The 16920-nt window shown below is 41.3% G+C and overlaps 1 protein-coding gene across 7 annotated transcripts in view; it reads left to right on the top strand.

Moving 5' to 3' along the window:
- Positions 1-16920, top strand: part of DDC (dopa decarboxylase) — an 80337-nt gene that overhangs the window by 16210 nt on the left and 47207 nt on the right. For all 7 annotated transcript variants that reach the window (XR_008235296.1, XM_052788094.1, XM_052788092.1 and 4 more), the window contains exons 2-4: positions 5524-5760; positions 15240-15353; positions 16032-16151. Coding sequence is in view for 6 of the 7 variants with exons in the window: in XM_052788094.1 (XP_052644054.1) it covers positions 5560-5760; positions 15240-15353; positions 16032-16151 (435 nt within the window). In the remaining variant the exon portion in view is untranslated. The remainder of the gene's footprint in view (positions 1-5523; positions 5761-15239; positions 15354-16031; positions 16152-16920) is intronic.

Genomic DNA, 16920 nt, shown 5'->3' with positions numbered 1-16920 from the left:
GAATTTTCAAGATAAATTCAATGCATGACTTTTTAGGGTGGGGTTTTCCTCAGAAATAACACTTTCCCATCACTGTAATAAGACCTCAGAAGGGAAGATTACTAAGTTGCAGACTGTGCCAGTGACAGCAATGAATAAAACCAGCAACTTCTAACTGGAAAATGAAATTTTTAAATGAAATGTAGGGCCTGTGACATATATACCTAATTCTTGGCTTGTGCAAAGGTAGAAATACAGAGTAGATCCAGCTCCTTTTTACTCGTGCTCATATAAAATTCATCCTACAGTCCTTATTCAGGCAATACTTCTATTGCTAATAGTAGAAGTTGAGCTTAACAGTAGCAACAGCTGCAAAAACCTTCAGTTGGGTTCAATAGCACAGAAAGTCCTCATGGCTTCAGCGGTGTCACTGTAGCACCACAAGCCTTTAAATTACATTATATTCTGCAACAATCAGTTGGCAGAATGGAGAGTGCACTTGTCTCATTTATTGGAAATATACACAGTTATTACTTTTTTTGAGACAATGCGGCTATCGGTTTAAGGTGCTATTAATGGGTCTATGCATTCTTCCTTTCTGTATTTAATAATAGGAGCTGCTAAAAGATTTTATTATGTTAGCCATTCTTTATTTTACTTTGATGAACTGGAGAACGGGCACTCATAAAATTATAATACGTTGAATATACGTCTCTCCTCATTTGTTCTCTTTTTCCCCTTTTTCCCCTTTTTCCTCTTTGTTCCTTTTTTCTTCCTTATAACAAATATCCTAGTAGTATTTAGAGATCTTTTGCTTTATTATTTAGTTAATACAAAAAGCAGATTCTAAAATTATAGACAATACTTTTTAACAGAAATAATGAATAAGCTGAGTGTTGTCTACATAATACAATATTATACCTATAAATGTATTTAATACTTAATTGTGCATAAACTGCTCATTTGTATGGTTCAGTTTCAAATAAAGTAGAAAACAGTTTGCAAATGAACATTATACTGAACATACGATCTAAAGACCAACAACAATTTTCGGTAACTTCACTAAAATAAAATGTTGCCGTGTTCTAATTTCAGTGCACTGAGGCAGAAAGAGTAGTTTAAACAAAGCAGCAAAGGATATGTCAACTTTAGATTGTGTAGTGTAGTTGTCCTGTGACAAATTCCAGCAAAATTAAAGAGCAAAGAGTTTATGTATTGATAAAAAAAGATACGTCGATAACATTTAAGGTTTAACATGATTGTTCTTGTTTCTACCTGAAGTTAGGAGCAAAACTCAACCTTCTCCAGTAAAGTAGGGCTTGATCTGAAGAAGTATGCAGTGGTGACTATATCCATTGATTCTTGCTGGGAACAAAAGTACTCAGACATAATATATGTTGGTAAAATTGTATTTTATCGATCATAGAGTGAGGCTGTTGATGCATTTGAATACAGACTGTGCTTACAAAGCGGTAGAGGTTGATAATTAGGCAGGGTGCCTCCCCAGAAGCTATGATCTCCTCAGCTGGCAGATGTTGAATATGCTGAAATTCATCCTGGGAGGTGTGGGATCCCTGCAAGCATGGAGCCTTTATCACTCTTATGGGCCTTCAAGAAAATAGACCGCTATTAAATACTTTAGAGAGAGGCTCAGTTTCCCTGAAATTTCCATTTAGTTTCAGAAAAGTGGCCTGCATTATTTTGCAGTATAAGTCCCTTTGACTTAAGTGGATATTTCGAGTACACACAGATTGTAACGTTCAGCCCTTCAAAAAATATGGATGCTCTCAAATAGTATTTTCATTTTAAACCCTAAGGGCTGAGTTGACTGAGGTATTTTGCTTCTTAGAAAAATCACATTCTAGATTTTTAAAATACACTGGCATAGAGGGAAGCTTGCTCTCTATGCATTCTGTTGTTGCATTGTACATGTGTTGTATATGCATGTTAGAGGTAGAAGAGAGAAATATTCTGTACTGGTAGAGGTGAAGTAATTTGCATTTTTATAGTACTAACTAGTAAGCATTACAATTGTCAGATATTCAGTCTACTGGATGTGGCTTCCATAGCAAGTAATACTTTCAAGCAGATGAAGTGAGATCTATAATGAACAGTTGAGGAAGAGAATAAAAATAGGGATGAGAGTGTAAGTGGGTCTTGTCACTCGCAGAACAAATATAAAATAGGAGGTGAAAAGGAAAATTTAAATGACCGCTGTGTTCGGGCAAGGAGTATGCCTTCACGGTTCCTGGTGAGATATGTGTATTACAGTAGGTAAGCAATTTTCAGGCAGGGACTTTTAGGAAAGAAGATGCATGGATACATAAAAATAGATAGGTGTTTAGATAGATTTTAATTTCTCAGCATTGTCTTTGGGGGAAAGAAGAATGAAATACTTTGCTTCAGATTGAAGCAGATTGATGTATTTCACTGGATCAAACTGAATTGAAAGTTCATTTGAGGTTAGCTAGATACTAGTCTATATCAATTTATAACACTGCAGCAACTATGACAGATTTGGGATAGATGGTTCATCCTCCCATTCTTTATGCTTAAGCTTCCTGGTTCAATTACTTCTCCCATGCAAAACAGTGGGTTTCCCCTGTAATGTAATTCTTTATCCTGAATTTTGAGAATGCTATTGCAACAGTGATTTATGACAGAAGTAGTGCAGCCAAAACAACATTAGGATGAACCAGTGGACCCTGCAGTTCTTGGGAAGAACTATAGTTGGCAAATAACAAATAAGATCTCAGTGATTATCTAAAATGTGTATTTTGTCAAACTGAGTTGACAAATTTCATTTCCATGGTCATAGGCTGAAACCATAGAATGTGTATCTGACGCTTAGATCTAAATTTTATTTGCTTATCCTGATATCCAAAAAGAACTTGGTCCGAACTGCTAATAATAAAATGACAATAAATTATATCAGTATACTATATAGGAACAAGATGATGCAAATATTACTTGGAATAGAAAGAAACTTCAGATCCAAAAAAATCTAGGTGGTAGAAAAATGGTCACAAGCTATACATAACGTAGTATCTATGTTGTGGTAATATGATAAAGTAAATTTATTTTTGTCTGTGTGTTTGTGAGTTGTTTCGAGCTTACACACAATGCTATTTAATTTATGCCATTTGATTTATATTTTGGGAAAAGACCAAGCTATCCACAGAGTGTTCTATGTTAAATGATGCCCTATATTTGACTGATACAAAATAAAGCTAGAGTAATATAGTGATACTATTCTGACATTGTACTGATGGTCCATTGGACCCACAGCTACTGAATGTTCAGCTCAGCTGAACTGATCCATGTGTAAAAGTCAGTAGGGATAACTGTAACTCAGTGGTGAGCAACAGTAGTGCTAGAAACACCAAATCCTCAAGTACTGAGTCAGTTCAGTCTCATGCAACTCCCACTAATTTGGCAGTCATGGGTTAAATTCTTATTTTCACAGCTTTCATCTCTGAAACCAGAGGAAAAAAAAAATAACAGATTACCATGTGCAAGTTCTTCAGAGCACGCTATAGCAATGAACTGATGAATGAAGTAGCATGAAAGAAATAATGGTAGCATAAGTTAAGGGTTAAGTTAGGGATACTTTGAAAAAGAAGTAAAACAGTACAATATTTAGATTTCTTCTGGCAAAAATATCTAAACCAAAGAACTGAGCCTTGGGGTGTAATTATATTGCTGCCACAGAGATACATATTGATTGCTGCTGTTCATGCTGACTTATTTAGAAATTTTATTAAAATTTTGAACTACAATCAAAGATATGTTAAATAAAAAAGCACATAAGATTTAGGGGGTATTGAAGAAATGGAAACATCCTGATTGTAAAGGAGTAGAAACAAAACTGCTTGCTTAAACACAGTGTTTCAAAGGGGAGATGACACACAAAGCTGCCCACCAGAATCCTCTGAGGACCATAATGACTACTGGTAATGTGTTTCCGGCAACTTAGTAGCAAGATCTGAGAAAGGTCCTAATTCCCCTTTCAGAAAGGCATAGAGGGAGCCAAGTAAACACTTACATGATGGTTAAAGAGGGTAATATTACTCTAACAAAATAACAACAAGAACAGCTATTCTGTGGGGGGCTAGAAGTCCCTACTGTGCAGATCCTTGTTTTCCGAAGTGGTTCATGACCTCCAGCAGCACCCTGCCTTCTTAAATAGCAGCAGCAGCTGCTCCATACAAATCCCAGATCCTCTATTTGTAGCAGCAGAGATGTCTCTAGGACGGTGTTTATCAATGATGTCTTTCTTTTGTCATGTGACAGTACTAATTCAAATATTATAAAGCCCAGAAGGATCTCTCTTTTCTCAAAATGATGTCCTCAGTTACAAATCCTTAGCACAAATAACTGATATCTAAGAAATTGTCTCTTAATTACATAATATTCGCATTGTGCTTAATAACAATTATTTCCTTATAAAGTGAAGATCTGATGGTATGTGAGCTAAGCATAGTAATTCTTTACACCAGCAGTGACTATCTTTGTTTCACTTGCCAGTTTTCTTACTAGATCCCAAGGAACAGTTTCACTCACTCAGCCTGAGTGTATAAAGACTCTTGGATGCTTTTTAGGCACTGTGGTCTCAACCTTGTATTCACTGAGCACTCAGAATGCACAGCCACATACAGTAAAAAAAGTTGGGTGGGCCGGGATGGCAGGAGCAGGCACCCTAGCAATATGAATTTATGTTTGCACAGTACTTTGCAGGCAAACTTCAGCTCACCTCATCTGAGCCATGTATCGCCTTGGGTGTGCTCACACAGTCTCTGCCTAGCTCAAAGCACACCTAGAGCTCCAGCCCAGCATCTTGGAAATAGGGACAGCCCCAGACAGACTTTCCTCACATCTTCCTGCAAAATACAGTACACATCAAGTCTAAGTGAATTCTAATTAAAACCTCGGTAAGAAATAAGGTTTTGTAAATAGCACAGCGTGTGCATTTACAGTGAAAGAGGAAAGAAGCTAAATTTTGAGGCAAGACAGGAGGCAAGAAGTAGATAAAATGACAGGGCAGCACAGTGGATCACTGTGATAACTATGATTATTATAGCTTGTTATTATAGATTTTAATAGAGACACACAGCATGCTGTTTTCTAGATCTCTTCTTTATAAGGCAGGAGGCAGTTGATTATGTGCCACATAACAGTGCCACATCCTTGTGTCAACCAGCAGCAGTACAGATTAAATCTGTGATTTCTGAATCTTCGTTGACATACCTCTACTGCTCTTCGGTGCTAAAGATACAGCCTATCTGTATTAAGCTAATCTACATCATGATCTAGGCATCAAAGATTTAAGAGTGTGATTTACTTCTATACAATGTCCAGCTAGTACCAGAGTGGGGTAGAATGCAACACTGTATGGACATTGGCCTAATATGCAGAAGTAAAAGAGCATATGGTCTTTTCAAAAAGGCCATAAAAGTGATCCTATAAATCATCTGAATAACAGGTTAAAACTAGTAAAATTTTCTTTCAAAAGTGACTGTTCTTTTTTTTTTTTTCTTTTTTTAGGGTTTTTCTGATAATAAGTCCTAAACTCTGATACCCATGGATGCTGCAGAGTTCCGCAAGAGAGGGAAGGAGATGGTGGACTATATTGCAGATTACCTGGAGAAGATAGATAAAAGACAGGTCTTCCCAGATGTGGAACCAGGATATCTAAGACCCCTCATTCCAGACTGCGCACCCCAGGATCCTGAGAGCTTTGAGGATGTCTTTAAAGACATTGAGAAGATCATTATGCCAGGGGTAAGAAAAATGGATCTGTAGTGTAATGTTCAATACCACATTTAGGTTTTCAAAGACTTTGAGGAAAGTGTGAATTCAAGGCTGTGCAGCTAGACCTTACAAACACAAGTACTCACACTGATTAGCTTTTAGAAGGCAAGAGTCTGCTTTATATCCATAGTTAAATATGATCTAACACTTTACACAGCTAATGTTTTCTGTTCTTGCTGGAAATAATCAAATCATTCTTTTGCTTCATGCGAGGCTTTCTTTTGGAAATAATCCCTTTTCCTGTCTTGAATTGGTTAAGGCAAAGCTTCATAACTTTCAATTTCATGTGATATTTTTGCTACTTGCAAAGCACAGTAAATATTTTATAAAATGGGATTTTTATTAGTCTGCTGTGCCTAAAGTGTTCCTTCAAGCTGATCTTTAAATGTTAAAATTCTCTTAGGAGACTTCTTTTTATTACAGAGTTGGCTAGAAAGGATTCTTCCCAATACTTCTGCTGTTGACTTACTCTCCTAAATGTCAACTTCTTCTAGTACCTTTTAAGGCAGATGGCCACTACCTAAATATTAGTCCTTGGATAGATCAGCGTTGGACAGACAATGCAGAACAAAGTGTCTGGCATTTGTCCAGTTCTGAATATTTCTTGTTTTTCCACTCATGGTATACCTTTTTTCTTTTAAATATATTCTTGTCTCCTAAGGCCTCTAAGTAGCTTGAAGAGGACTGGTTTATTAGTAAATGTTAATGAGGAATCCCTCCTTTGGATCTCTGCAATAACCACTTTGGGTTGCTTCTCTGGATGTAGGTAGGTGATATGATTGCTATGTGACTGGACATGGAACCACTGCTCTGCAAATGTGTTTAGTCAGTGTACTATAATACCAATTCCTCTTCATTGACCAATGTAAATATTTTATATTCAATATGACTTTATCTTGTTTCCCTTGGAGCCAACCCTGCTGTCATTTCACAGGCAAAAGCTCCACTGAAGTCAATGGAAATCTCTCCACTCTTCTCAAAGACTTGTGGATGAAGTCTTAAATCCAACAGAATTAAATCAGTGCAGATTAGATAAGATAATTATGTCCAACACATGCAAATACTTTCATTGCTGCTCATAGATATGACAGTCTTTTCTTTTTCATTGGAGGAAAATAGTAACCAAATTTTTTTGTCTGTGAAGTAGAATAGAAAACACTTTGCTTTGAACACTTGAGAACATTCAATAAAATATCAAATTGAAAAATAAGAGATGAATCATTTGAGAATAGAAGGTGAGACATTGAATTCCAATTATGTCATCAACATCTCCTGTTCCCTCTTTAACTAAATAAATTTTTTCTTGATATTTACATGCCCTGCAAATAAACTTACTTTTACAGTGATATATTCTGAAGAAGAAATATTCTATCCAAAACTTTCCTCTCGTGTGAAGTGTTAGTGTTTGGGACACAAAGAGCACAAGTACATAAATCCCAGTTCTTACAGTAACTCTGATTCTGCCTGTGTTGTTTATACTAAATACTGAAGACTCACATGAGCACAGAATCACAAAGTCATAGTATAGTAGAGGTTGGATGGCACCTGTGGAGATCATTTAGTCCACCCCCATTGCTCAAAGCAGAGTCAGTTAGAGCAAGTTGCTCAGGACCCATGTCCAATTGGGTGTTGAATATCTCCAAGGATGAAGTCTTCACAATCTCTCTGTTGTCCGGTTCCAAAGTTTGACCATCCTCACAATAAAAAAGCTTTTTCTTATGTTTAAGTGGAATTTTCTGTATTTCAATTTGTACGCATTTCTTCTTGTCTTGTCACTGAATACCACTGAGAAGAACCTGGCTTCATCTTCTTTACATCCTCCCATGAGGTATTTATACATTTTTATACATTAACATACATTAACATAATAAATTATACATATTTATACATTAACAAGATACCCCCCGAGCTTTCTGCAGGCTGAACAATCCCAGCTCTCTCAGCCTCTCGTCATATGACAGATGCTCCCATTAATCATCTCCATGGCCCTTCACTGGCATCACCCCAGTATGTCCAAGTCTTTCTAGTACTGGAGAACCCAGAACTGGGCACCGCAGCATTCCAGGTGTGGCCTCACCAGTGCTGAGTAGAAGGGAAGGGTCACCTCTTTTGACCTGCTGGCAACAGTTTTCCTAACATGGCCCAGGATGCTGTTGGCCTTGTTTGCTGCAAGAGCACATTGCTGGCTTATGTTCAGCTTGTCCACCAGGACCCCCAGGTCCATTTCTGCAGAGCTGCTTTCCAGCCAGTCAATCCCTGGCCTGTACTGGTGCAGGGGGTTATTCCTCCTCAGGTACAGGATTTTGCATTTCTCTGTTGAACTTCATGAGATTCCTGTTGGCTCATTTCTGCAGCATGTTGAGGTCCGTTTGAATTGCAGCATGACCATACAGTGTATCAAACACTCCTCCCAGTTTTATATCATCGGCAAAACTGCTGAGGGTGCACTCTTTCCCATCATCCAGGTCATTAATGAAGATGTTAAACAGTACTGGCCACGGTATTGTTTCCTGGGGTACACCACTAGCGTCCATATGGACTTCATGCCACTGATCACAACCCTATGAGTCTGGCAGTTAGCCAGTTTTCACTCCATTTCACTGTCCACTTATCTAGTAAAGATGTTATGGGAGACAGTACTGAAAGTCTTAACAACATCCTGTGCTACCCCCTTGTCCACCAAGCCAGTCATCTTGTAGAATGCTGTCAGGTTGCTTAGGCATCATTTCCCCTTCATAAAACTTTGCTGCCTAGTCCCAATCACCTTCTTGTCCTTAATATGTTTGGAAATAGCTTCAAGGTTCCGTCATCTTCTCTGGGATTGAGGTGAGGCCTGTAGTTTCCCAGATCCTCCTTGTATCCCTTCTTGAAGGTAGAAGTGACATTTGCTTTTTTCCAGTCCTCAAGAACATTCCCCAGTTGCCATAACCTTTCGAAGATATTTGAGAGTGGTCTCAATGACATTGTCTAGCTCGTGCAGCAGTTGTGAGTGCACCCCATTAGGCTCCATGGACTCAAGTATGTCCAGTTTATTTAAATGTTTCCTAACCTAATCCTCCTCCAGGTGAGGTCTTCCTTGGTCAAGGCTTTTCCCATGAGTCTCAGGAGCCTGGGATTCCTGAAGGCAAATTTACCAGTAAAGACTGAGGTGAAAAATGCATTGAGCACCTCAGCCTTTTCCCTGTCTTTTGTCACCAAGTCCCCAACCCCATTCAGCAGCAGACCTACATTTTCCCTACTTTCCTTTTAATGCTGATGAACCTGCAGAAGCCTTTCTTGTTGCCCTTCACATCCCTCACCAGATTCAACTCTAGATGGCTTTGACTTTCCTAACCCTGTCCCTACATACTCAGACAGTGTCTTTATAGCCCTCCTCTCCTGGGTCACCTGACCCTCCTTGCTTTTCTTACAAGCTTCCCTCTTACATTTGAGCATTGTCAGGAGCTAATTGTTCATCTGTGAAGGCCTCCTGCTGCTCTTGCTGCACTTCCTGCATGTGGGGTGCATCATCTGTGAACTTGGAGGAGGTGTTCCTTGAAAATCAACCAGCTTTCCTGGACCACTCTTCTTTCCATGTCTGTTTCCCATGGGATTCTTCCAAGCAGGTCTCATAACAGGCCAAAGTCTGTTCTCCTGAAGCCCAGCGTTATGATCTGCTTTGTGCCTTTCTTCCTGCTCTCATGATTCTGAACTCCACCATCTCATGGTCACTGCAGTCAAGGCTGCCCCTGACTTTTACATCCATGACCAGTTCCCACAGCGTGTCTCTCCTCATCAGTTCCTCCACAGTTCCCTGTGTTAGGAAATGATCATCAATGAACTCCAGAAACCTCCTGGACTGGTTGTGCCCTGCTGTGTTGTCTGTCTAGCAGATATCAGCTTGGCTGGAGTCCCCTGTGAGGACTATGAGCTGCGAACATGAGGTTTCTTCCAGCTGTTTGAATGCTGTACTCACGTACTTCTTCCCGATCAGGTGGTCTGTAGCAGACACCCACCCAAATGTTGCCCATCTTGGAATCTCCACCAGTCCTGACCCACAAGCTCTTGACTGGCTCATTGTCCATTCCTAGGCAGTGCCTAGGAGCATTCCTGCTGTTCTCTTGCATAAAGGACCACTCCCCTGCCTCGCTTTCCTGGGCTGTCCTTCCTAAAGAGCCTGTCCTCATCTACTGCAGCACTTCAGTCATATGAGCTATCCCACCACATCTCTGTGATCCCAGTGAGATCACAGCCCTGTAACTGCACACAGCCTTCTAATTCCTCCTGTTTGTTCCCCGTGTGTCATGCCATAGCATACAGATGCCTCAGAGAGGCACCCACTTGTGCTGATTTCCCAGAAAAGATAGGAGAGCTTCCCTCCATAATGCTGTCCTCTCAGCACTTCCTTATTTATGTGCATACACTGGGGGCAGGTCTGCTTTAGTCCTATCTTGTTTTCAAGATCTCTCTTGTCCGCATTACACTTCACCCTTTGCTTGCCACCTCAGTCCACCTTCCTCTCTTGATTGTGGATTTTCATCTCCTTCCCTGCATCATTCCCAGTTTAAAGTTCTCCTTACCAGGTTAGCCAGCCTGTCTGCAAAGCTATTTTTGCCCCAGTTGTTCAGGTGGATCCTTCCTAGGAGTTGATCTTCAAAGAGGGTCCCACTGGTTTTAAAACCGAAATCCCTGTTGTCAATACCAGGGTCAACACTCAGATTGTTTGGGTGCTTCACTAGACACAGCAGGGCTCCCAGCCCCTCTGCAGCTAGGGCACTGAACCTATTCTGTAGCTGCAGATCTGCAGGTGGAGCAGAAGCCTTCCTCCTGGTGCCAGCAGTTGCAAGCTTCTACCCTTCACCATCGTGGAACTCCATTTTCTAATCCAATAAGCAGAGACTCTGACTGCCCCTCCTTTGGTACGTTTTGGGGTTCAGGCTCTTGTATCTGAGATGCCTTGTGTTATGTCTCAAGGAAGATCCACTCTCTTTTTTGTCATCTCTGATACTGCACAATCTGCTGACCTCCTCATACTGCGTAAAATACAGACCATCCACCAGTGCGTACCTCCTGCAGGCTAGAAGACCATCTCCCACTGCCCCCGCCTTGGCAAGACGCCCCATCATCCCTGCAATCCCAGGCCGGCAGAGCTGCATACTTCCTAGGGAGCTTAGTCTGGGTTGAGAGATGTGATGTGCCAGGGGTAGTTGTTCCAGTTGCTGCTGGGGACTGTGCCCTGTGGAGCGTCACCACCACTGCAGAGCCCGCGTACACTAACCTTAGCAGGGTTTCTGGACCTCTTCTGTGCATAGTGCTGCACAAACTGCTGCATCTGTTGGCCGCCTCTGTTAGCTGTGCTCACAGAAACTGAAGTGTGAAAATGATGGTGCTGTACAAACATGTGGAGGCAGGGAGTATAGGAAGAGCTTAGCATAGGAAGACTTGGTCACATTTGGTTTAGAGGCCTTTAAAATTATTTGTAATTTGTTTTAGGGACTTTTGAAATTGGCTATAGGGACAATCTGCCCCCATTATATTTTCCCTTAATCTTCCCATCTTTTTCCTGACAAGAATAACATTCATAAGTACATCTAGTGTTTTTCAGCTATAGTGCTTTCCCAGTGTTTCACCCGGGAATGTCTTATCTCTGTTTTATAAATGAGGAACTGGGCTTCTTCAGAGAGAATAAGTAATATGACAGAGGTCATAAAACCTTGTTTTGCCCATAAGCTATCAGTGGCCCATAAGTGATTCTTGTTTCCTTCATGTTGACATCTTTACTGTGTTAGTTGCATTCAGATATTTGCTACTTATTGGATGATTGAAAATGTGAAAATGGTATTCCTTCAGAGGAGCAAGGATCAATTAATTGTGTAAAGCAATAATGCAGTATCTATCGCTGTCTTTACCCTATAGGAGAACAAGCATTCGTGAGTGGTAAAACTTTATGGAGACTTCTTGTGAAATTGGAGGTAGACCTGCAAAGGGCAGTCCCCTATATGATAATGACCATAATGGTGCTAAGTTCCTAATGTGTAACACAAGGACTGAGGGGAACCACTGCTGAACTTTGATCTCCACAGCAGGAAGCCAAGGTGGAAAGGATCTGCATATAAAAATATCAGTGGGAGTCACCTTTCTCTCTCAGACTTGCTTTGTTCTCTTGAAATATATCTCCCCTTTTTTTTAGAGCCAAAAATGATCAAGTTTAGTTATAACTGCAAAGAGCAGTACTGAAGATTGGTTCTATTAATCTATGAACTTTCAGCTGAAGTACCTATCCTTAGTGTGTGGTAAAGGAAGACTCTTAGACTAAGCAAGCCACAGAAAGACAGACATCCTTAGAAGAAATCTGGGAAATAAAATGTCTCTGAGAAGCATTAGAGTGGTAATTACTGAACCCAAGACACTTGTGTACCACTGTTTATCAGCAGAGGGCTGAAAAAACAAACATCAATTATGTCACACTCTTTGCAATATTTGACTAAACGTGTCTGTTCCAACGTGGTGAAAGAAATGAATTTTACAGCTGCTTCAAGAGAAGGGGGAAAGGGAGGCAGGAGGAAGAACCGCAGCTGCACTTGCCCTAGGGCTTTTGGCTTTTTCTCTTTGTGTGAGTGGTGCAACTGGAATCTGCTGTGTTTTATCAAACAAATGGCTCCCAGCAAGTAGGCAGTTTAACTTGATTAACCCAAGATAAATGTCACAAGTCTTACAGATCACAGAGGATTAGAGTTGGGGAGATGAACAGTGGCAGTCCTGGCTCATTATGGACGTCAGTGGACATCTGTGTGTGGGGGTCCTATCATGGACTGCTGTTTACTGGGTATTTTTTTATTTGTTTATCATTTTCCTGTGAAGAACCAAGTGCCATCCTATTTTTTTCTGATTTGTGAAGGAAGGTGTTTGCCACAAGTGCTCTAAAACTTTGTGTACTGGGCTTGTGTGGTGGGGTTTTGGTAGTGGGTTAGGGGCCACAGGGCCGGCTCCTGTGAGGAGCTTCTAGAAGCTTCCCCAGCTCCAGGTGGGACCCACCTCTGGCCCAGGCCGAGCCCGTCAGTGAGAGTGGTAACACCTGTGGGAGAGCAGATTCAAGAAGGGGAACCTGCAGTGAGTGAGGGGAGTGGATGGGATGTGAGAGGAACCCCTCTGCAGGTGCTGAGGTCATTGAGGAAGGAGGAGGAGGAGGAGGAGGAGGAGGAGTGGGGGAGGAAGGGATGCCCCTACAGCCTATGGTGGGCAGGCTGTGCCCCCAGCCCATGGAGGGGAGCGGGGGAGCAGGTGCCCACCTGCAGCCCGGGGAGGAGCCCACGCTGGAGCGGGGGATGCCCCCCAAGATGGCCGGGACTCCATGGGAAAGCCTGTGCTGGAGCAGTCTGTGCCTGAAGGACTGCAGCCCGTGGGAAGGATGCACGTTGGAGAAGTTCATGAAGGACTGTCTCCTGTGGGAGGAACCCCACGGCGGAGCAGGGATGAGTGAGGAGGAGTCCTCCTCCCCCTGAGGAGGAAGGAGCGGCAGAGACCAGGTGTGACGAACTGACCACAACCCTCATTCCCTGTTCCCCTGTGCCACTGGGGGAGAGGAGGTAGAGAAAATTGGGAGTGGAGTTGCGCCTGGGAAGGAGGGAGGGGTGGGGGGAAGGTGTTTTAAGATTTGGTTTTGCTTCTCATTATCCTGTTTTGATTTGATTGGTAGTAAATTAAATTGATTTTGTTTCTTCCCCAAGTTGAGCCTGTCTTTTGCCCATGACCATAAGTGGGGAGTGATCCCTCCCAGTCCTTATCTTGATCCATGAGCCTTTCTTTATATTTTCTCCTCATCCTGCCAGGGCGGGGGGGGAGTGAGCGAGCGAGCGGCTGCATGGTGCTTTGTTACCGGCTAGGCTTAAACCATGACACTTTGTTACAGCAAAGAAAGAGATCCTGACTAGATATGAGATACAGCAAAAAATGTTCACAGTGGCTTGTGTTTGGATACCTGATTTGAGCAGGTTTGGACCTAGTGACCAGTAGAAGTGAAATCTTGAACATACTAGGTACAGGGCTAGTTTAGACAGTGGAAAATTGTAGTGGATAGGAACTGTTTTCATACGAAAGAGATAGGGCTATCTGAAATATTATATATGGTATACTACAGCAGAGAAAGTGATATCTGATTCATTGTGTACACATGAGTTAAGACAGTTTCCCCTTAGCACGGAGCATGTTCCTGAAAGAAGAGCTAGTTGTTGGCATGAAGAAGGTTAGAAGAGGAAATAAAGGGATATTTGCAGCATGCAGAACAGTGTGGTACAGCGATCCCCAAGTTAGCTCCAGAACCAGAAACCTTATCACAGGCTGGGAGAGAGGGGAGTGTGAAAGGTAAAATTCATCAGAGGTGGGAATGCAGAACAGAACAGTAAGGAAACACTGAGCTTGGGCAAGAGAGAATGTATGCTCTTGCCATCCTCCACTTGTAACAGAAGAACTCTAGTATTGAAAAAAAGAAAACAAAACAGCATAAGAAAAGGCTAGGCTTCAATAACTCAGCAGCCTCTGGACTTCCGGCCAAGGAAAGATATTATACACTTTCTGCTGAATTCTTGCTTATAGTCCATCTAATCCTCTAGAAGCACTTTGTTTTCTAAAATTTGTGTTTTATCTTGAATGTGAAAGCTGTTTTTGCCAAACATATTGTATCACATTATTTCCACTGAACACTGCAGTGTGGCAGTACATTTCCTGTTTTCAAATTTTATTAGACTGGAGTTGTGGAGCACTATCAAGTATCTCACAGATCCTTAAAACTGCTTAAACGTTGCGTAAGATAGTTCTAAATATTGCTGCTGCAAGACAATTGACTACAGTTTGTGCAGTTACTGTGTTGTTCTCTCATATTAGTACAGATAAAGTGGAATTGTACATAAATCACAGCTTGTTAGTGGGAGATGATAGTTTTATTTTCCACAGAAGGTATTGGATACTGGAATGGATTGTTTCATTTTGTGGTGAGGAGCTGTTTGGCCAGATTCAGTGCCTGAATTTTAGCAAATAACTCCAGAGTGTGGGCAAGAGAGTTCTGTGGACCTCTGCTGCACTGAAGGCACTCTTGCTAAGTCAGTCACATGATAGAGACGAAAGAACAAAATACTGGAGAGTCCCTGAAAGCAGAGGCTCAGGGACAGTGCCCTGCACAGAAACGCATGCTGCCACTGCCTGTGCAAGTCTTGTCTTCTAGGCAGACAAATGGAGAACTCTGATTTTGGATCTGTTGGGAGGTGGGGGCAAGGACTAATTTACTTCTAATTTGAGTAAAAGACAGATAAAAAATTGAGAGGAAAAAAAAAAGGTAAGCTTTTCTAAAAAATGGGATCCTACGTTACTGCCAGGTAGTCCAGAACTGTTGACTGGTCCCAATCTTTTCTGATTTTGTGACAATTTGTTTCTGCTCCCTGCATTAGTTAAAAATTACTATTTTTCCCTTAATACAGGTGACTCACTGGCACAGTCCATACTTCTTTGCCTACTTCCCTGCAGCCTCTTCCTTCCCAGCTCTTCTTGCAGATATGTTGTGTGGTGGAATAGGATGTGTGGGCTTCTCTTGGGTAAGTTTACCGGGGTATGTACGTCTATGTGGAAATGGTGCTTCACCTTGCCAAGATTTTAAGCATTTCAGTAACATTCTTCAATGAAATTATTGATTAATGGCAGTGAAGTCACAGGACTATTTTTATAGGTACATTTCCTTGACTAAATAGGTGTTTTCACATAGACACGCTGAATGACTCCAGGAATAAAAGGCTATTTCCTCTTAGAAGTTTTGCCCTTGAAAAATGACCAGCATTTAGGATTAGTGGAAGCAGTGCTAACTTACTGGTAATTCATTAAGTAGTGTGACTGTTGCCTGTCGCCTGGTGTTGTTACTTCTCTTATCATCTGGGTGAATGGAAAATTGTGTTTAAAAACCCCACATTCATATGAGATAGGCTCTTCTCAAAAGAGATTGGTACTTGATGTTGGAAACAAAAAATGCAAGATGCAAATCCTAGCTTTATTTGATAGTCATGATTTTATGTGAGGCCCAGTTTGAAATTTTTTTAGTAAGTATTAGAAACGACATGCACAAAATGGTCTTCAGGTCCCTAATTTAGCTGTTAAAGTTGGCTAGTCTCTTCCTCTATAATCAAAAGACAGAGAGAGAAAGAGTTATTCTTGCTCCGGTAGATCCCATTTCTCTTCATGGTCTAGTGAGGTTATTCCCTCTGTTCTGTTTTTCAACACAGGCAGCAAGTCCAGCTTGCACAGAGCTGGAGACTGTCATGCTGGATTGGCTAGGGAAGATGATTAATTTGCCTGAAGAGTTTTTAGCTGGCAAGGATGGCCAAGGTGGAGGAGTCATTCAGGTAAGAGGGGACATAAAAAAAGAATATGGGATGAATTTGTGGGCTTTATGATTTTGTAAAACCTTCATACCAAAACATTAATAAAGGAAAGATATATTTTTCTTCTGCCACATGGGTTCCTTTCAGATTTTCAGAAAGACTGATTCTCTGTGAGAATGTCCATAGGTTGGTAGGATCATCCATGAAAGTAATGATTTTGTTTTCAGAGCAGCTGAATTCTGAAACACTCTTCTCTGTGAAGAACTGCTAGTAGTTCAACATAGCAGCACAATTTGGGCTTAAAATTAAAATTATAAAGTTGAAAAGTCATGTAGGATGGAAACTTTAATTTGTTGATCAAGTGAAGTGAGCTCATGCTTACCAACAATGTGCAGCAATGTTTTGTGGCTGAAAACAGAAAAAAACCTTCTCAAATAGAAATATATCTGAGGATTTTGAGTAGCGGACTGTCCTGGTTTCAGGTGGAATAGAGTTAATTGTCTTCCTAGTAGCTGGTACAGCGTTATGTTTTGAGTTTGGTATAAGAGGAATGTTGATAACACACTGATGTGTTCAGTTGTTGCTAAGTAGTGTTTATACCAAGTCAAGGATTTTTCAGCTTCTGATGCCCAGCCAGCGAGAAGGCTGGAGGGGCACAAGGAGCTGGGAGGGGACACAGCCAGGACAGCTGACCCAAACTGGCCAAAGGGGTATTCCATACCGTGTGATGTCATGCCCAGTATATAAACTGGGGGCAGTTGGCCTGGGGTGTGGCTTGGGAACTAACTGG

This window comes from Harpia harpyja, chromosome 5, assembly GCF_026419915.1.
Source record: "Harpia harpyja isolate bHarHar1 chromosome 5, bHarHar1 primary haplotype, whole genome shotgun sequence".
Taxonomy (NCBI): domain Eukaryota; kingdom Metazoa; phylum Chordata; class Aves; order Accipitriformes; family Accipitridae; genus Harpia; species Harpia harpyja.
Note: the sequence above shows the minus strand (reverse complement) of the source record. Positions and strands in the feature narration are given on the sequence as shown.